The following is a 22432-nucleotide window of genomic DNA, read 5'->3' as shown; positions in this document are numbered from 1 at the left end:
TAAGAATTGGGTAAGTATATTATATTAAATCAAAATTTAATTAAAAATTTTCGATTTAATCACATATTCTTACTCCAATTCTTATGAATGCAGATTCCTCCTAAAGGTGGAGGGAACCTACTTATGTCCTTGTAAGAACCTGCCCTGCAGCAACTAAAACCAGCAATGAACTGGAGCCGTCTAGCCGCGTGCAGGAGAAATCCCAAAGATAGAAACCGATGAACACATCATCTGACCTCCAGTAAGCCGTTTGCAAAGCTTCGCCTAGGCGACCAGAACGCAACACGGCAATAAATGTAGCAGAGCCCCTAGAGAGAGACAAATAAAAGATGTCTCTTTCGCTCCATTGTAAAGACATAAGAACCTGAGCTAAAGCTCGTGGTTCCAAAAGACAGTAACGTCAAAAAAAGGATTAAAAAAGTCTAACCAGACAGTTAGAAAATCCGAATCTCCCGGAGCGAGAATCCTCCCAAGAGGAGGGAATCAAACACCAGAGGATATTGACCAGGTTTCTGAAATCCCAAAACCTGACCAAAAACCGTGAACAAACGGAACCAAAAGCCCTAAGGCTACATCCTCTGGCAAACCCCAAAAGCGCATGCGCCTCACTGCCCTATAGGGCTGAGGCCCAGAGTAAGTAGAACAAAGTCCCACGCGCTAAACAAGGGGGAGCCTCTAAACCTCGTAAAACAAGGTCCTTTGATCATGCCCACAAGAGCGCCATGAGCAACAGAAGAGAGGCCTATTTGTTTCAAAACAGCTGAGATAGCCGAGACGCCGGAACCTCAAAGAAGAGGCCCAGCTGCCCAAAGCCAAAAACTGAAACAGAGGTGAAAAACCACCTGGCTTGAGAGAGGGGCGCTAAGGAGTTGCACCCCCGCTCTAAATCCCCAATTGGTCAAAGAGGCCAAACAAGGAGCATACACAGATAAAGTGGAGGAAATATATGCTTCGTGCCCAAAGAACAGAGTAAGAACCCATGATCTACAACACAAACAGCACGCCTCCGGGCCCGTAAGCAGATGGGCCAACCCCTGAGCAAGCCCTGAGAGGACCTGTTGAGCGAGTCGGCCCGATCGCAGAGCTGGCCGGGGAGAAATTCCCCTGAGAAAATGATTTAGTGTGAAAACCCAATCAGAATCCCTTATACTCTGTCTGACAGGGAGTGAGAACTTGCTCACTCCAGCTAGTTCACATAAGAAGCAACAGACGAATTGCCCGAATGCAACAGGACATGCCTGTAAATAGCCAAAAAGGAAAGGCTAGTAGACTAAGAGCTACTGCTCCTAACCTCAGGCAAAAGAGAAGCCCAAGGATTCACGTCTACATCACAGCCTCAAGACTGCAATCGCCATTGCAGGCCCCATCTAGACGAAAACGCATCCAAAAAGCGGTCTAAGTCCAGGGGGAAACAAAGCTAGGGAAAAAAGTCCCCTGAGCGATCCAAAAGGATTCCAGCCACCTTCCGGCGTGGAGGAACCCACTCTGGAGGAGGACCCTCATGTCCCAGACCTGTGAGGCCGAACCCCCCAAAAAACTTGAGGAAAGACTAGAGGGCCAGCATAGCTATCGATACCGTCCGACCGAAGATCGGGTCTAAAGACCCCGCAGAGGCCTGCTCTCGTGCCAGTCTGGCAGTGAAAAGCGCTAAAAGCCTCCCTATTCTCTCTTGTGTGAAGAATAAACCTTCCAAGAGACAAAGTCGAACAGCATGCCCAGGTAAAAAACCTGGGATAAGGACAGCTCGGAATTTTGCCTGGTTACTGAGAGCACCAGGCAAAAAGCCTGGTTCAACACCAAAAGGAAGTGCAGCTGACAAGCTGATTGACCTTGAAAAAGCTCAACCAGCCCCCGAGATAGTCCAGAGACCAACACCCCCAGAAACCGAGCCCTTTCCTGTGTGCAGAAACGCAGAAGGAAAGCTCATGTGAGAGCACCGAGGAAAATCTCAGCCAAAGCTGAAAGCTCTAGCCCATGCCGACCCACCTCCCGCAGAGAGGGAGGCGACACTGAACCAAAACACCCCTTTGTAACCGGGAGCGCATAAATGCGCTGCCAGAGGTCCACGAAGGAAGGGAAAGATTCCAGCTATTGAGTAGGTCTTAACGACCCCCGAAAAAGCCTGACCCTTGCTTCCTGCAACCAGCATGAAATCAAACCCCTTGTAAAGGAAGGAGATCACACCAAGCAAAAACAGTGTGGGCCTAAAACGTCACCGAGAAACTTCTCCGCTCAGTGACGACCCTAGCCCAAGCTGCCAGCAGCCTGGCTAAAGCCTTACCCAAGGCATCCTCCCTAACCCAAAAGAGCGTTCAGGGAGGATAAGATTGCCTATAAGAAAGCACAGAAGAGAGTCTCAGCCAAAGCAGAAAACTCCAAACCATGCCATCCTAGCTCCTCAAGAGAGGAGAGGGAGGAGTAACATCATAAAAACTCCATGTTCCCTGTGGTCTGTAAGCGAAGCCAGAAACTAGCCCCTGGCAATAAAAAATGCGGATCAGACCCTGAGCCTGAAAATTCCCTGCTATCTTCTTCCGCACTAAAAGTGAGGACGAAGCAGCCTGAAACCCCGAAGCCAGCAGTCCCCTGCGTATAAAGCAGCGGGAAAGGTGTAGGATGAAGACCACTATCCTAAGGTGCGGAACAAGCCAAAAGTGTGGCATGAGGTAGGCAATCACCGGAGACTCAGCAAATGAAACAAATTGCGAGAAAGCCTGTGAAAACCCAAAGCCATCCCGGAAGAGGAAGGAAGAGAGACACCCCCAACCTATCCGGGACAAAGTAAACTGCAACAGCAGCCGCTCTATGTATGGGAAGCCTACAACCAGTAGGCAACCCTATACACTCCCCCTCCTCCAACAAGGAGTCCGAACCTAACCACCAGTTGTGTAAAACACAAAAGGAGGGGAGACCGGGGAGGTCGCGCACTAAATACTCCTGCCGATAACACCGCCAAGAGTGTGGATGAAAAGCGTGATCAGTCTCTGACTGCCAACCCAAAACCGCCCACCTGAACAAGAGGTGGGGGGAAGAGGGGTTGGTAACTGGCACAGATCTCTGCCGAGAAGGAGATAGAGTGGAGAAACAAGACAAAGCCGGGCCCGGCGCATCTTACCCCACCCACTGTGCGAGAGAAGCATCCCAGTGCTAAGAACCAGACTACCTGGTTTGAACCACAACTCACCCCAAGTGGGGAGGGGGGTGGTCCAGCACAGCCGCAACCCCTAGAGGGGGTAAGGACTGAAACAGAGAAACGGCCGTAAACGGCCGATCCTCGCTCGTCCACCTGCCAAAGCCAAGTAGCCCTATCACTCACCCACCCCTAGGAGGGGGGGGGGGGGGTGACCTATGCTGGCTAAGGACAATGACCACTGGCCAGGTGATACTATAGCTGAGTCCCCGCAGACCATTGTGAATACAAAGAATGGGAGACTGGAGAGAAAGAGTATATTCTGTCTCCGCCTGTCCCAGGTAGACAGCCGGCACAGCCCGTGCAGAGAACAAAACGGAGCAAAGCTCATTGTTCCCTGACCACTGTGCGAGACACCCTGCCGAGAACAAAAGAGAGTCAAGCTCATTGTTCCGCGACCGCTACCCGCGACGAGCGCGGGCAGCTAACACAGCCACCTGTCCCAAATGGAGCAGAGAAGGAGTATGTAACGTAGCCTGGAAAGCCGTACATAGCACCCCCGCTGTGTAGAAAGGCCTCGATAGAAGAGGAGAACGATTGACAGGCCAGGACCATAGAGGCACAGACTGTGAAGACAGTCTAACAGCGCCCACCCCGTCCAACCCAGAGGGAGGGAAGGGTGGACCCGCGACAAGCGCGGGCAGCTAACACAGCCACCTGTCCCAAAAGGAGCAGAGAAGGAGTATGTAACGTAGCCTGGAAAGCCGTACATAGCACCCCCGCTGTGTAGAAAGGCCTGAGCCACTCCATGCCCCAGATGGGGAGGGGGGTGGCTCGTCACAGCAGTAAGAGCGACGGAGAGAGACGAACCGAGCAACGGCCGACCCCCCTCCGTCCACCTGCCGTAGTCCTATAGCGCACCGCCCGCCCACCCCGATAGGGGAGGCGAACGATTGTCGGGCCAGGACAATTGAGGCACAGACTGTGAAGACAGTCCAACAGCGCCCACCCCGTCCAACTCAGAGGGAGGGAAAGGGTGGAACGCTACTCCAGCCCCCACCCGATCCCGCCCGGTGGGCGGGAAAGAGTGAGCCACTGATACCCCCCCCCCCATCCTGCCCCAAATGGAGCAGAGAAGGGGTATGTAACGTAGCCTGGAAAGCCGCCACCTGAACGCGCCCGGGGGGCGGGAAAGGGTGGGAAGCTAACACGGCCCCCTGCCCGCAAAGGGCAGAGTGGGACAAGCCCTGGCCGTGACTTACCGTGCCCCCCCACTCCCCCTTCCTCACGGTAAGGGGGCTGCATGACCGACCCAGCAGTGCTGTTTTTAAAGCAAGCAAAGCGGCCAACGCAGGCGGGGAGCTGGCCCCCTCTCCTAAAGGAGAGAGTGCTCGCGAACAACCCAGTCTACCAGTGGCAGAAAGGACTGAACCGAACTGGCCATTTGCACCAGACGACGGTGCGAAGCAGGAACGCCCCCCCTATCCCCCCCCCATTGGCGGGGGGCTGCGTAACACACTGTGAAGTACCGGCGGTAATCAGAGTGGTTAGACGCAGGCAGGGAGCAGGCCCCCCCTCCTAAAAGGAAGGGGTGCTCGAGAACAGCCCAGAGCCACCAGAGGCAAAAAACGGGCTGAACCGAACAGGCCATTTGCACTTGACCACAGTGCGAAGCTGACGAACGGGAGGGCGGGAACCGCCGATCGCGCCTGAAACAGCTGAGAATACAGACCAAAACATCGTTAAGTCCCCCCAAAAGGAGGACATTGACTGATTCCTCTTACGCAGAGAAAGGGGAAAGAATAGCCACACGGCCACCCCCCCCTAATCAGTCGCACCGACGACGATCCAACAAAAAGTCTATAAGAAGCCTAAAGGCTGATTAACCCCAACAGGGGAAGCGAGCTGTGAAAGAACTGAACCCGCCCTCGGAGGGATAGGAACATAAAAAGAAGTGCTGTTTGACGGATCCAAGACCCGCATAATAGGCAAATCAAAGTTCTTAGGCTACTCTTAGGTATAGTTTTCTAAACCAGGCTAAGAGCCTTGTCACCCTCCAGTCTCGCGCCACGTTTAGCTTTGTTGTCGGCCATTTTAAGACCGGCGAAAAACAGTCACCCAGAACAAAAACCTTCTGCGTGCGTGTTCAACACAAAGCTATCAACATTTATACCAAACATAAACAGGAAAGATCTCACCAAAAGGTAGACGGACAGGTAGACCCCCAAGAACCGGCTAGTCTCAAGGACGAGGAGGCATGAGAAGGCCAAAGTGAGAGCGAAATTCGGACACGTCCACCGTGTGTTGTCGAAAGTCGAGAATGATTATTACGGATGCTGGCGCTCACGTGGTGCGCAGGGTGTTATGGGTAACCGAGCAAGGTCAGGCCATAGCAACGGCTATGGCGTCGCTTTTAGCTTGGTTACCACCCTACTAAGGGCAGGTAATTTGAGAGGTTTTTCGACATCTAGCATGTGGGACTAAAGTCAATGCATTCATAAGAATTGGAGTAAGAATATGTGATTAAATCAATCAATTAATCAATCAATCAACCATGCATATAGTAACATTCACATGCTCCAGGGTGGAGCGTAGTTTCAGCGTTCTAGCACTAAACTGAAGTAAATTGCTATATGTGAATTGGGATAAGATATGTAATTTAATCTCTAATTGGTTTGCAACAAATAACAGCAACACAGTTTTGGGCATGGTTGATGTTTAGTCGGTGAGTAATCATGAGAATACATGTATTGTCAATGACAACAAACTTTTTTAACATTTTTGGTCACAACGCAAGCAGCAGATAAGCGGCAGGAGTCTGAGTGGAGTAAAAACAGAGGCACCTTGTAGGCCGTCAAATACGCTATATCACTCACACCCTGCAAACACACACAATATTGGAAAAGAGAAAAAATATAGGTGTGTCAACGAATCAATTCAAATGAATGAAAAAAATCCTTCTTCTTCTTCTTCTGCGTTCCCGACGAAAAAAATAAAAATAAAAAATAAAAAATCCAACACAGTGGATGAGTTTGTGCCCAAGGAACGCCCATACACACACAATGACACATCCATATTCAAAATAAAAAAATAAAAATAAAAAATAAAAAATCCAACACAGTGGATGAGTTTGTGCCCAAGGAACGCCCATACACACACAATGACACATCCATATTCAAAAGAAAAAAGTTGCTTGCCTTGCGCACAAACTCTTCAGCCTGCTCAGCGCATTTGCTCGGCACTGACAGGAGGGACACAGGATGCTCATCAAGATCATCGGGCAGCAGTTTGCCCTGAAAATGACAAAGACACAAAGTTGAGATACCCACCATGCGTTTTCTTTTCATGAAACAAAGGAAAGCAAAAAGTGTTGGTAAAATTTGACAAACAAATTATCTGCCCAAGAAAAAGTAAATCCCCCAAAATACAGATTTACAAAACAATCAATCGGATGGATCACAGCAGCCATGCACTAAAAAAACAAAAAAAACAAGTGTAAGTTTACATGATACATTGATAGATATAGACACACAGATGTGATCAAGTACAGCTTGTCCAAAAATGATTGACAATATAGTGAATTACCATTTTGCTTGTGGTAATACACCGTTTACACGAATTCCAAAAATAACTCTGTCGGTTTTGTATGGATTGTGGGAGGGTGACCATTTCATGCAAACCCGCCGACAAACAAAGGATGGACCAATCACTAGCTAGAGGTCTGTCAGAAACACATGCTTCAGTCCACGTGTTTTCGACAGACCCCTCGCTAGTGATTGGTCAATCATTTGTTTGTTGGTAGTCTATTGGCATGTGGTAAGCAGAAAACCCTTTGCACAGAAAAAATTCTGATAATGAAAGAAAACTATTTTCACTATTGCTACAATCAAAGTTGTTTTTTTAACCCAGAAATACAGGTTTGGAAACTGGCTGGCGCAATCACTGACCATTGTGTTATTATGATACTGTAACAAAATGAAAATTCTTTGAAAGAATACTGTGAGACCAAGAATGCATCAAAGGTGCTGAGTAGGGAACTGACTCAGTGACTGGCTTGGCATACTTTTCTTGCTCAAAATTGAAATGTGCTTGTACATGTACTTACCTTACTGCTTCGTAAAAGAGGGCCAACTTCTTTCTGTGTGGCCTGATGGCCCGGTTTGAGCCCTACAAAATCTTCATCCTCATCTGAAAAGTCACTGTCCAGCGCCATGCACTGCAGACTATCTGGTTCAGACACTGGGCTGTGGGAGAGTCTGACTCGAGGCTTGCTGGGCCCGGCTACTGCTGTGTAACTGCAAGCATTCTCCTCCTCTGCCGAATCTTCAGTGTCCAAACCGCCTGAGGCACCTTGGGGCCCATCAAACTCCATTCTCACTCCAATATCACTTGTCACAGTTGACTAATTTGGCAAAACAACTTGAAATATCCAAAGGTATGTGCACAGAAAGGAACTGCGACTTCAGCTGACTGACTGGCTGGTAATGGTAGTTGAAGTGCAGGGACAGTTTTCAGTTTAACAGTCTGAAAATAAAACAAACAAAAAATACTTTGACAACAACAGATGTCACCACAAACAATCAGGTATTTGATAATCTTATCACTCAAAATCACAAGCACAACAGCTTAGGTAAGATTAAAAAAGTTAACGATACATTGCATCCATGGTAAATAATACTGAAATGATGCCTATATCAGTATATGAAATGAAAAAATGTTATTCGTTTTCAAAAAGCTAAGAAATAAACTGAGTAGACCTGCCAACCCTAGTGAAGCCTTCCGGTAATGAAGTGTAACAATTTTGACTTTTCCCCCCGAATTTTCAGCGTAGAAAATGCTGTTTCAATAGCTGCCAAACCCTGTGAAGCCCAAAGAGAAGCATTTTGGAACTTTCACCCAATTTTAGAGTAGCAATAGGTGTTTAAAGCGTAGCACTAACATAATCTTAAATTTGAATCGCACACCCGCATTTATTATGCCATCGAAAACGTTGGTAAGAATAAACATGTTTAACAGTTTAGTAACCTCATTTACACCAGGGAACTTCGTCGTTCATGGGCTGGAACTCTCACGTTCACTCGTGTTAGTTTTTGGCCAAATTAAAGCATAATTAGTTAATTTGATCGCCGAAAATGACGAGAAAAGCATGTTTTCCTTCTAAAACCAACGTAAATAAAAGGCATCAGTACAGTTCATTCCGGAACTTTCCACGGTATAGATCTACGATGAGTTGTTATGCTTACAAGAGCAGGTTCTGCAAAATTAGAGGCTTAAATCGCAGTGGATTCCGACCCGTGGAATCTGAGAGCTATATGAAGTTACAACGCTAAACATGGTTCAACATTATCCATGTATTACACGCAAAGTCAGTCGAATTCTTCGGCAAAAATCTTTGAAAATGATTCGCCCGCATCGGCGTGGAATCTGCAACATTATCTTAACCACCCTTACGTTTCCTCTGTTTTATTCTGCCTCCCATTTCCACTTCAAACACTGTGCAAGCATCAATTTAAAATCTGCGGACTAAGCTTACGACTTTACAAGTGCATTGAGTCATAGTCACCGGAAAGGTGAATGCTTGCAACGAAATTTACCACTGGCTAAAGTGTGTGTCACACTTGCGTTACATTTCACGGCTTATGCATCGCCTTATGAGATGTGCTTATGAAATTGCGGTCACACTTGCGTTACGTTTCATAACGCGGTTCAACATTACCACTCCCACTTACTCACTCGCACGTGAAAATTGCCGATTTCGAAGAAGAAACTAGTCTCAGTCCGCTCTAAACGTCAATGACCGAGACTTCTTGTCATTCCTTCGCGTGACGTCGAACTCTCTTACGCCATAATGTGACGTCTTCAAGACATAACCCTGACTTTATTCCTGGATTACTGCGTCCCATGGATACATTTCAAAAAACGATCACCAGATATGCTTCAGAATCCAAACATAATGTGAGTATTCTTCTACGGATAATCACATTTTCTGTTGGATTAGCGCGGTTGTCCGACAATTGTGCTAGAGAAGAGCATCTCTGCAATCGGGCAACTCTCCGTGCAAAGACGAACAATCAATTGACTGGCATCTCCTTCGTGAAACCCGATTGTGTTGGATTTCTGTATTTCACTGGTTCAACCGCGGCAGTCGACCGTCTGTGTTTCTGTGTTGTGAAACTGTCCCCTGGCCTCTCCTGATTGGTCAACTTGCTCCGCGTTATGAAATCTACACAGAGAAATAGAACTGGTCCAAAGCTTATGATTTTGACATAAGTTCATGCGCAGAGGTGATTGCATAAGCGTAAGGCAAGTGTGACACCCTGCATACACGCTAATCATATGACGTCATCAATTCTTGTGCCTTAGAAGTTAAGAGTAAGAAGAGTTCACTCCCTTGCATTGAAATCGATGCTTCGACTGCATCAAAAATCCGACTCACAACACAAAAATATAGGTGCCAATAGCATGAATCAGACATGACTTCAAACAAACATGTGACAAACGTCAATTGTGAAAGTAGATTTATTTACTTAAGATCACACTGGCTATAAATATAATACTTCGAGTGTACATATACAAGTGCTGCCCCCTGTATACACTCTAACATTAACTTTGGGTCGCGAAGCGAATTTGCCATTTGACACCACTCTGCGAAGGAAACGCAAAGCGTACACACACAAAAACTGATGATGCACGGCCTTTACCGTAATGTAGATTACATTCTTGGAGTGTACATAAAAGACCAGACAACCGCATGAAGACTCGGAGTGTCATTCGATGCTAGTTTGCCAAGGAACACAGTGCACTTTCGATTCTTAGTATCAAATTACGCTAGGGACAAACACACACACAAAACTGATGCTGCAAGGCAGTTTATTATTGGAGTATGGAACCCACTTAACCACTTGCCTGCCTTAGGACGGGTATACCCGTCCTGCGCTTTTGCAGCCGCAGCGCCTTAGGACGGGTTTACCCGTCTTGACGATTCCGGGATTTTCCAGAAGTGCGATGTCACTGCTGACACAAAAATTTTAAAATAGCAGCCAATGGCTTGGTAGGATACCTCATTCTCATGAATAAACATAAATGGTGACGCGGATTTGCGTCTGAAGGCTATTTTCGGCCTTGGCGACAGGATAGGGGAGAGAAATCTCGACTCGTCAAAATGGCAAACGATGGAAGTCGACCGGGCCACGGTAGGGAAAAACAAAGCCGGACTGACGCTACAGGGGGTGCAAATGACTATGGATACTGACAGGGGAAGGGGAAGATCTTCTTTCGGACGATTCGTTGCAAACAGGTAGATGATAGTGATTATAATCCTTTCTTGGAGCGAGCAAACCAGCCACCTGTGTTTGATCCACAGGCACCGGAAGATGCGCCGGACTGATTTTTCAAAAGTTCATATTTAAACATCATTATAAGCCAAACTAATTATTATTTCCATGATTAGACACTAAAAACAGATTCTTGGTTCAATTTCCCTTAAAAATAACATAGGTTTTACTTACCTACCTACTGCCAGTTTGGAACTAGAATTTTTTGTGAATTATTACACCCCGAACTCCAATATTCCCTGGCAGTCAGGAATGCACATACGCAAGTTTTGATTGGCAGCGTAAGGGTTAATTGGATTTGGAGTGTGTATCGACCTAGAAGTGGTTGTATACCATGTAAGTGTACATTATTGCCAGCCCTGTATGCACTCAAAAAAAGAGATGGCGGAAGTCATTACGTCAGATTGATTTTTTATAGGCTACTTCCTACGAGTACGACTTGTAGGGGGCATTTCATTGGCTTAGAGTTGTAACAGCGCTTTTCATTGTCAGAGTGTATACATAGGCTACCTATCAATCCTGTATACACTTGGAGTGTATATATATAGCTTTTGCCATTTAAGAAAGGGTTTTCGGAGTAAAGAAGTACCCCGCTTTCAAGTTTCAGTTGGCAGCTCTGCCAGAGTGTTGTTAAAAAAACGTTTATTTTAATACAAAAGATTGTAACTGAGTTGTTCTTTGCTATTGGTGACCAAACAGTGGAAACTTACTGAAATTTTCAAAATGCAGCTACAACCTGGAAAATACTATTCCTGTCAAGTGGAGCCCTTGTATTATTTGAGTCTAAAAAGAAAATGTCAGGAACTTTTATGGTTCGGACAAAAAAGCAGACTGACTGGTGGGGGTCACAATGGAGTAACCTGCAGTACTTTGTGACACCAAATTTACACAGCATATCTATAAACTAATTCTGTGAAACAATTTGAGTAAACTCCATGAAAACAGAGTGTTTGCTGTTAGTTTGTCATGTATTGAAGAATTTTTGATGTACAGTTTAGTGTTGTTAGGTTCAGTAATTTTGTGACACCGTTTGCAGGTTACCTTGTAGTTTGATCTTTTTGTGGCAACACAACTGCTTACAGCAGGGCAGGGATATTTTGGTCAGTGATTGTTTAAAAGGGTGTAACTTGGAATACCTACAGATTATTAGAATCAAATGCAAACTACTGCTCAAATGTATCAAAACAAGAAGAGGTAACCTGCAAATCACGCGACACCAAATTGCCAATACTTGTGCATGTATTACGCTGTACTGGTGCAATCAATCAAATTATGCTACAAATGAATGTTATAAAGGAGACAATACCAACACAAACAGTTCTGCAACTGTATTGCCAAAAAACAGCGAAGAGTGCCACCTAAACTTCGCAGAACTATTATCTGTGGTCACCTGCGTACGAATGAAACCATTCGAGAATGGCCGGTCGCTGCATAGCTCCCGATAATTTTTAAGTCCTGTGCTCTAAAATAACCATACTATCAACTTTAACATCAATAATTTTACGAAGTAAGCATTAAGGAAACTTGTGCAACTTACCTGCACTTTCAGTTTTCGCAAAATCAATGCGATACGGTTGATTTTTAGGACGAAACCGCGGTGGCACAGAGACATTTCGCGTGAAAGTAACCTGCGAACAGAGTTACCTCGCTTCTGTGACACGTCATCAATTTTGCCGTACACAAACTTTTCTATGTAGTACACAAAGCTCGGGACATCATCACTATTTGTGTGTTTACCCTGCCGTCTTCCGGACTGAGGCCGCACGAGAACAATCCATGCTCAACTGCGCGAGCGAAGAAATGAAAATCGGGGTAACCTGGCGAACGTTTGTGACGGCAGATACGAAAGTCACCGTTGCGAGGTACACGGATGTATATTCACGCGACCAAATATCTTCATCTATCGATAATGATGCCATGATTTGAAAATAAAAATGTGTGTTTGCCTTCCTGGCGCTCAGGCCGGCAAATTGTCTTTCTTCAGTGGATCGGATTTGTGACGCCGCGCATTCGAAGGTTACCAGTTTTTTATCGGACGCAGCACGCGAGCAGGAGAGGGTTAGTTGTCCAAATAAGATTTTGTGCAGTTTAATCCAAGTATAAGTTATCGTTGAATGATAACAGTTATCCTTTCTAGAGCAGCTGTCGGTTTGAAATGTGTTGTGAACATGGCAGGGGTCTGTCATTCCACGTTTTGGCCGCCATTTTGTGAACAAAAAACGAAAACAAGCAGGAATAAGTGCTACTTCTGTCATATTATTTTCCTTCATGGTGATTTTGTTGATACTGCTACATCAGTAGAATGCAGTAATTATCTTATTTTGTCACCATCATTCCCCGTAATTTAAAAAATTGATTTTACTTGATGTCACCCACCGCAGTCACCATTAGGGGTCCGCCTAAACTACGCGCCAGCACGCGCTAGCACGCGCTAGCACGCGCCAGCACGCGCCAGCTTGAACCATAGCACTTATATACTTTATTTTTATATTTCTAGTTAGTTCATCGTCCATTCTCACATAATACAAAATTTCAAACTTCAATGATAAAAAATACGGAAGTTATGACGAGTTTAAGGAGAGCTAATGCACTACTCTCAAATCCGACGATTGTCGGACATGGAGCCACGGCCTTAGCTAGGATAGCTCTCCTATAACGTGTCTTAGCTATCGTAAATTTTATCACTGAAGTTTGAAATTTTGTATAATGTAAGAACTGACGATGAACTAACTAGAAATATAAAAATCAAGTATATAAGTGCTAAGACGCGTTATAGGAGAGCTATCCTAAGGCCGTGGCTCCATGTCCGACAATGTCGGATACGGAGTCATTCGTTCCAACAGTCAGTCGGATGCGGAGCCAGTCATTCCTCTGTGTGCCACGGTGTGTGTGTGTGTGTGAACGCTACCCGTTTGGCTGCTTATTCTGATTCGCAGCTGACCCCCTTGGGGCCGTACCCCTATCCACCACCTGGGGACCCGCTCGGTTGGGGATGGAAGCCCCGACGATACACCCATGGACACGAGGTGCAAATGAGCATATCGCCATGTTCCGAGTTAAGCATATCAAAGTTAAAATTAAATGACATTCTGCACTTTGCAGCACAGAACAATGGACATGTTCATTACTTCACAGGGCAAAGAAACAACATACTTTTCAGCATGTATTTATTTGGACAAACTTGAAGTCTTGCGTCCTCACAGGATGAACAAGCCTTTTTAAGCCGAATGTTGTTGATATGCTACCGTTCTAGTAAAATTAATTTAAAAAAATGATTAAAAACTAAATTAAAATAAGTTGTATAGCATGGCAAAACAATCAAAAAGTGCAGGAACAGTTGTTTGTTTGTTAGCTAGCTTTACCTCCCTTTATCTTGGTGTAGATGTAAAGAAGAGTGACTAGGATACGATTTCGATGAGTTGCAGGTTAGAAATCCTCTTTGTGAGGACGGCACTTACATACAGTGCATCGTTCGATGAAGGGTTAAGAACGAGACGTACAAAGAAACCCACGAAGATAACACCGAAGACATACACACAGTCGGCACAGTAACTAGACCAGAAGAGAGAGAGGAGATGTGTGTGTGTTTGTGTGTGTGTGGGGGTGGGGGTGGGGGTGGGGTGTGGTTGGTGTTATTTGTGAGAGATGGTGAAAGATAAAAAGGACACAGGTACAGAGACAAGAGGGAGAAAACAAAGATTTTTTTTTGGGGGGGGGGAGGATGAGGGGGGGTGAGCGCACTTAATGTGCATTAGTAATGAGAATAATAGTGATAATGATAATAATATTAATAATAATAATAATAATAATAATAATAATAATGATAAAATAATAATAATAATTATGCTCAAAAACTTCAAACCCTTTCCGACGAAAAAAAAACCAACAACGCCCTTCTTTGACATAATGGCAAATACATGACTGACGTATCTTTCCATTGTTGCTGCTCAAATACTTCACTGAAAATAGTTGCCGACAGATCGCCACCGGCTTCGTGTTGTATAATTATAACTAATGCTGGTCCTAAGTTCTTTGAAGTTGAGACTATCCTAGCAGTTCTGCTATCATCCAACACAACCATCACCATTTTGATTTATGGAGCTGAAATTGTGTATAATTAAAGAATAAAGTAACATAAATGATACAGGTCAAGGCAGTGCCTGCTTCAAAGTGGTTGTGCAGTTGGTATGCATTAATGTCTGTATTCAGTCAATGTCGAAGTTTTGTCATAACTTCCGTAATTTTCATCATTGAAAATTGACATTTTGTATTATGTGAGAATGGACGATGATCTAACAAAAAATATAAAAATAAAGTATGTAAGTGCTATGGATCACACACACACACAGAGGAATGAGTGGCTCTGCATCCGACTGACTGTGTTCGAACGAATGACTCCGTATCCGACATTGTTTTTAATCACTGAAGTGTGAAATTTTGTATAATGTAAGAACTGACGATGGAATGACTAGAAACATACAGATAAATCATATAACAGCTATGAATCTCAGTAGCGTCCACTTAAAATTGGTAGTGCGCAGTTTTAGTCACTGCCGGATTTTGTCGGATTTGAGAGTAGCGCATTAGCTCGACTAAAACACGTCATAACTACTGAAATGTTCAACACTCAAGCTTGAAATTTTGTATTATGTAAGAATGGACAATGAACTATATAGACTATAAAAATAAATTATGTAAGTGTTATGGATCACTGGGTAGCGTCTACTTCAAACTAGGCGCCAGCACGCGCCAGCTTGAACCATAGCACTTATATACTTTATTTTTATATTTCTAGTTAGTTCATCGTCCATTCTCACATAATACAAAATTTCAAACTTCAATGATGAAAAATACGGAAGTTATGACGAGTTTAAGGAGAGCTAATGCACTACTCTCAAATCCGACGATTTCCGCCATTGACTAAACAGCCTCCTGCAAGCTACCACTTTGAAGTAGACGCTACCCGGTGACCCATAACACTTACATAATTTATTTTTATAGTCTATATAGTTAATTGTCCATTCTTACATAATACAAAATTTCAAGCTTGAATGTTGAACATTTCAGTAGTTATGACGGGTTTTAGGCGAGCTAATGCGCTACTCTTAAATCCGACAAAATCCGGACTAAAACTGCGCGCTACCAAATTTAAGTGGACACTACTGAGATTCATAGCTGTTATATAATTTATCTGTATGTTTCTAGTCATTCCATCGTCAGTTCTTACATTATACAAAATTTCAAACTTCAGTGATAAAATTTACGATAGCTAAGACGCGTTATAGGAGAGCTATCCTAGCTAAGGCCGTGGCTCCATGTCCGACAATCGTCGGATTTGAGAGTAGTGCATTAGCTCTCCTTAAACTCGTCATAACTTCCGTATTTTTTATCATTGAAGTTTGAAATTTTGTATTATGTGAGAATGGACGATGAACTAACTAGAAATATAAAAATAAAGTATATAAGTGCTATGGTTCAAGCTGGCGCGTGCTGGCGCGTGCTAGCGCGTGCTGGCGCGTAGTTTAGTCGGACCGCCCACCGCAGTCACCATTAGCGAAGAACAACTCAACTATCAGCAGTCATTCACGTTTCAACAACAGCCTTCAATGCTGAATGTTCCAATGAATGTTCCAATAGAACTGACCATGATATAATATAGTCGTTTCTTATGTGCATCGTACTGCATGTTTACTACACCAGTAATACTAAAACACGGGCCTAAACCACACGACGTGGGATGACCTGACCGAATTAAGTATGTTACTTGTTAGTATTGTTACTGAATTACGACGCCAACAGAACGCAGCAGTCCCTTAAAACAGAAATAAAACTGTATCCGATCGATGTGTAGTGTCTACATTTCTTTGCTATTAACTACTGGCCTTAGAGCTTACGACAAAGGACGTAAACAAATTTGGAAAGAGGGCAAAACGAAATGGACCCACAAGGCCACTGGATTTGTGGCCATTACCAAGAAACAGAAACACACCAACACAGATCGACTGACAACACAATCACACCCATCGCTTTGAGAATGAAAGTCACAAACAACTAGGAGACAATAGAAACTAGTAGGTATTAATTTTCACTCACTTACCTAACCATGTAGGGGGCCCACCGATCCCCAACCCCAGTAAACGGAAACGCACAATATTTGTCCTACCACGACACGTCACAAAAACTGAGCAACACAAAGTGATGACGTAGACAAACAGCAACCAGTCAATCTTGTCCGCACCGAGATTGGAACATCAGCCGATCTAGGCTGACAGAGACAACAATCGACCTTTGCAGCACAGCCCACAGGCACACGACTGGGTTAAAAACATCCGACAGCGATTGACCCCGAAAATCGACTTCGCTATTATTTTGCTATTTTTTTGTCTGCAATAATTTCAGAATGTGCTGAAACAAGTGTGACAAAAATGAGAAAAATCAAAAAGGATAGATTTTCTGGTACATAGTAATTTTGAAAACTGATCACATGCCAAGACTTCACGTAAACGATCAGTTACAACCACAGGACCTATTTTGAAGGTGGTATATAAGTCCCTGGTTCACGCGTGTTGTAATGATGTGTTTCTATTTGAATTGTCAGTTGTAACGTCAGTGCGGCGGCTTTCCGATATGGCTGGAAATAGCGTAGGCCTAACTGAGTACTGACATGACGGCATATGGTTTCGTTGGCTATAATCACATCAATTTCCCAATTCGCATGAAGATATTTCCTGGAGCATCCGGTCGATTTCAACCAAAAATGACACAATCACATATCATCAAGAAATGAAAACAGATCTGCACTGAAACGTACAATTACCCCAATGTTAACTTGAAAAATGGCATCAGAAGCCGGAGTGATCGTACTCTGATGAATATGCTATTTCTAGCCATATCGGAAACTGAGACGCGTTACAATTAAGTCAAATAGAAACACATCACTACAACACGCCGCGTAAACCAGAGATTAAAGCCGGGCACACTCAGCTTCCGGTAAACCATCACAGACACTGTCAGGCTTTTACACATAACACGCCGTAGACGGTGGCTGCATTGGGGAATTGCCTCCGCACTAACTTTCACGACGCCGGGTGAGTTTCTGCACGACAAAATCGTCTCTGTTTTCTCCAAAATGACATATCATCACATTACTGGCGTTTGTACTTCGACCTAAGGTGTTATAGCATCCCATCATCGATTTTCTTCTTTTCTTCGATGCATTTGTTAACGTTGAGCTTCGATTATTTATGCTTTTCTTGCAAAGTTTGCGTAAATTCTGACTTCCCACAGTTATTACGGAAAATCAAGGTTATCAATCAAACTGCAGTCTATTGGAATATCATTATTGTTTATTAGTTGACATGTGGTCCAAGTTGTGTCATCCAAAGTCACGCGGTTGGAGCGTAATTCTTGAATCTGTACCACGACTGATCGATTTTGCGGCTGCCCACCTACGCAATGTATCTTTGCTTACGGCTGCATGCCTACGCACTTTCTGGCTGCCCACCTATGCGAGTACTACAAATAATAAAATGGTATATTATAGTTAGGGCTCTGTTCGTGACTGTTGCCTGCCTGTGTAAACATAAGACAAGACAGCGTTTATGACTGTAACCTATTTTTTATCCCAAGTAATACATAAATAAAGAAATCCGCGGAAATCCGTCCATATTCTCATCTTCGGAAATTTTTGGGAAAGGTGGGTATTATGGATTAGTTTTTCCAGCTGACTTTAGTCACTTGTCTATAGCTCACTCTGTTCGTTGGTGAGAAACAAGCATAAACTTATTAAATAAACATTATAAAATTATTAAATAAAATGAATAACAAAATGTAATATATACTTACAGGGGCGTAGCACACGGTCCGGCAGGTCCTGCGACCGCCGGACCACTTTTGGGCACCAAAGAAAACACGAAAAGAAGGAGAGCGAGAGAGAGAGAAAGACAGAGAGAGAGAGAGAGAGAGAGAGAGAGAGAGAGAGAGAGAGAGAGAGAGAGAGAGAGAGAGAGAGAGAGAGAGAGAGAGAGAGAGAGAGAGAGAGAGAGATTAATTCCTGTACCACACACGAGACGAATAAGCCTCAGCGGTGTAGTGCCTGTGATTTTTTTCTACCCGACCACTTTTGACAGGTATGCAACGAATTTGTGGCTTTTATTTGTTTTCCGGCGAACCTTCTTTGACAGTTCTGCTACGCCCCTGAGGTCATATGGAACAGGCATAAATTGCCATATATTTCCCGAACTGTTAAACTAATTCTATAATCATAAGAAGCAAAATATATTCGTCTCCCAATTCCCAAAACATACAAATACAAGCATAATATTAATTAAGTAGATGTGCAACGCCAAGGCACTGCATACCCCAGCGAAAGACAAACCTCTCTCTCTCTCTCTCTCTCTCTCTCTCTCTCTCTCTCTCTCTCTCTCTCTCTCTCTCTCTCTCTCTCTCTCTCAAACACACACACACACGAACACACACACACACACACACACACACACACACACACACATACCCCAAGTTACACACGTACACACATACACACTCACTCACTCACTCTCTCACACACACTTCATACACACAAAACACACCCCCATACGCACATATAGACAGACGGACATACACACCTTTACAAACAAACACACATACACACACACATACACTTACGCACACGCACAAACACACACCCACCCACCCACTCTCTCTCTCTCTCTCTCTCTCTCTCTTTCTCTTTCTCTCTTATACAAACAGACACACACCCACCCACACACACACACACACACACACACACACACATGTACATACGCACACACATACAGACGCATGTAGGGGAAAGGCTCCTAATATGGACCACTTTTTGTTTCATGTTGATAACTAGCTTGTTTTCTTGCGAAGAAGTTTCATTTTGTGTTTGGTGGTCCTTCTCTCTTAGGTTAACCGTTAGGCCTAATTAGAGTGAAATAGCTTTGATAGACATTCAGCAAAAATTAAATACAGAAAAAATCACAAATGGTCCATATTAGGAGCCTGGGCGCCTAATATGGACCAGTGAAGCGGCCTTCACGAATCACCGTAAAAAGCCTCCTATACTTCAAAATAACATGATACAACTTAGTGTACAAGTCCGACTAATTAAAATATGCTTTAGATTTAGCTGTTTCGGGTTGATGAGAGCATTATTGGAAGCACACCAGGAAACTAAAGAAGCTTAGCAAAAACAGAGTGAAAATAAGTGAAATTATCAACTTCCACGAAAAGAAGACTTTTTGTTATATATTTTTTAAATCTCGAGGGCTAGTTATAGGTTATTTCCAGCAAGCTTCTTAATGAATTAATGAAAATAGCCTTTAGCTTTTGTTTTCTTCGATTTGTCGAAGGTGGTCCATATTAGGGGACTCGCACATACTTTGAGATTTGCTATTATTTTTTGTTTGCAGTAGAAACCCGGGGTCAACACTGCTAAAATGTAACAAATACGGTCTTAGCTGTCATATATAGCAATTTTTGTGTGATAAAAGCTTTGGCTGTGGACAGAAACGAGTCCGTTTTAGGCGGCAAATTTAGAGTGAACGCTGCCAAAAGTGAAAAAAAGAGAAAAAGCCTAACGGTTTTGAGATTTGTGTTTCTGCAACTGTTTTGACATGTGCAAGTAATCCAGAGAGGGTGAATACAGCGAATACAACTTTTTTGAGCGCTCTAGCGCCGTTAGTTTGTCAGAACAGGAGGTGGTCCATATTAGGAGCCGGTCCATATTAGGAGCCCTTCCCCTACGCACGCACACACCCACAGACACACACAGACAGACACACACACACACACACACATTGACTCACACAAATCTCATACACACAAAACACACTCATACGCACATACACGGTTGGCCTAGTGGTAAGGCGTCCGCCCCGTGATCGGGAGGTCGTGGGTTAGAACCCAGGCCGGGTCATACCTAAAAGACTTTAAAATTGGCAATCTAGTGGCTGCTCCGCCTGGCGTCTGGCATTATGGGGTTAGTGCATGCTAGCACTGGTTGATCCGGTGTCAGAATAATGTGACTGGGTGAGACATGAAGCCTGTGCTGCGACTTCTGCCTTGTGTGTGGCGCACGTTATATCTCAAAGCAGCACCGCCCTGATAATTATGGCCCTTCGTGGTCGGCTGGGCGTTAAGCAAACAAACAAACAAATACGCACATAGACAGACGGACACACACACCTTTACAAACAAACACATATACACACTCATACACACACAAACACACACAAACATACACACACACTCAAGCACACACACATTCACACACACACACTCTTTCTCCCCCTCTCTCAGTCTTTCACACACTCACACACACACACACACACACACACACACACGAGTACAGACTCATGCACGCGCACACACACACACACACACACATACACACACACACACACACGCACTAACACTAACACATGTGCACAAAATGAACACACACACACACACACACACACACACACACACACACACACACACACACCGCGCGAGAGAAAAAGACTACAGGGAGGCATGACGTCATGATGCATTAATTGACGTCAAAGACTTTTGACCGTGACGCAATCTTCTTACGCGAGCTTTATCCATAGTCTTGGATAACCACACACAAATAGACTTGGAAACTACAGAATTTCTACCCGTCCAAAGCGGCCTTGGGTGGCGTTTGCTCAAAAAATGGGGGAGCCTATTGCACCCACCGTATTTTTGTTAGTATGGTCCCAATTTTTGGTGAACTTCCATCTTCAACTGTAGCCCGTAGCCGGGCACAAAGAATCCTTCTTTATCATGTATTATCGGTATGAAAATTTCTCAAGTCGATGGATACCTTCAGCTTCGCTGCCCGAGGACTATTATATTATCATATTAGTTATTACTGGATGCGCTGTTCACAGTATCATTTGCGCAAATAGTGCATTGGCATGCAGCCACCCTTTGCGTAGGTGGGCCGCCGCAAAATCGATCAGTCGTGGTACAGATTCAAGAATTACGCTCCAACCGCGTGACTTTGGATGACACAACTTGGACCACATGTCAACTAATAAACAATAATGATATTCCAATAGACTGCAGTTTGATTGATATTAACCTTGATTTTCCGTAATAACTGTGGGAAGTCAGAATTTACGCATAAATAATCGAAGCTCAACGTTAACAAATGCATCGAAGAAAAGAAGAAAATCGATGATGGGATGCTATAACACCTTAGGTCGAAGTACAAACGCCAGTATTGTGATGATATGTCATTTTGGAGAAAACAGAGACGATTTTGTGCAGAAACTCACCCTGCGTGTTGCTCTTCAGCAGTGTAAGTTAGTGCGGAGGCAATTCCCCATGCAGCCACCGTCTACGGCGTGCATAAGCTTAGTGGGCTGCAAACACCCTTTCGTTTAATTAAACTCTCACCGCTTGAGAACATCCTCACGCCGTCGATCCAAATATTAAACAAGTCGCGTAAGGCGAAAATACAATATTTAGTCAAGTAGCTGCCATTTTTCAGCAAGACCGTATACTCGTAGCATCGTCAGTCCAGCGCTCATGGCAAAGGCAGTGAAATTGACAAGAAGAGCGGGGTAGTAGTTGCGCTAAGAAGGATAGCACGCTTTTCTGTACCTCTCTTTGTTTTAACTTTCTGAGCGTGTTTTTAATCCAAACATATCATATGTATATGTTTTTGGAATCAGGAACTGACCAGGAATAAGATGAAAGTGTTTTTAAATTGATTTGGACAATTTAATTTTGATAATAATTTTTATATATTTAATTTTCAGAGCTTGTTTTTAATACGAATATAACATATTTATATGTTTTTGGAATCAGCAAATGATGGAGAATAAGATAAACGTAAATTTGGATCGTTTTATAAATTTTTATTTTTTTTTACAATTTTCAGATTTTTAATGACCAAAGTCATTAATTAATTTTTAAGCCACCAAGCTGAAAT

General features: G+C 43.9%; 1 protein-coding gene across 3 annotated transcripts in view; it reads right to left on the bottom strand.

Annotated features, from left to right (window-relative positions):
- Positions 1–16686, bottom strand: part of LOC138964121 (adiponectin receptor protein-like) — a 57139-nt gene extending 40453 nt beyond the window's left edge. Inside the window, exons 1-4 of one of the 3 annotated variants that reach the window (XM_070336006.1) lie at positions 16562–16632; positions 10037–10141; positions 7236–7654; positions 6328–6423 (exon numbers count right to left, since the gene is read on the bottom strand). In XM_070336006.1, coding sequence (XP_070192107.1) covers positions 6328–6423; positions 7236–7502 — 363 coding nt within the window. In that variant the 5' untranslated portion in view covers positions 7503–7654; positions 10037–10141; positions 16562–16632. Of the gene's footprint in view, positions 1–6327; positions 6424–7235; positions 7655–9111; positions 9330–10036; positions 10142–16561 lie in introns of those variants that run through there. The other 2 variants (XM_070336005.1, XM_070336007.1) reach the window with 2 other exon arrangements.
- Between the last annotated feature and the right edge of the window lie 5746 nt (positions 16687–22432).

Source organism: Littorina saxatilis, linkage group LG4, assembly GCF_037325665.1.
Source record: "Littorina saxatilis isolate snail1 linkage group LG4, US_GU_Lsax_2.0, whole genome shotgun sequence".
Taxonomy (NCBI): domain Eukaryota; kingdom Metazoa; phylum Mollusca; class Gastropoda; order Littorinimorpha; family Littorinidae; genus Littorina; species Littorina saxatilis.
The sequence above is the reverse complement of the archived record's forward strand: the minus strand, read 5'-3'. Positions and strand labels throughout refer to the sequence as shown.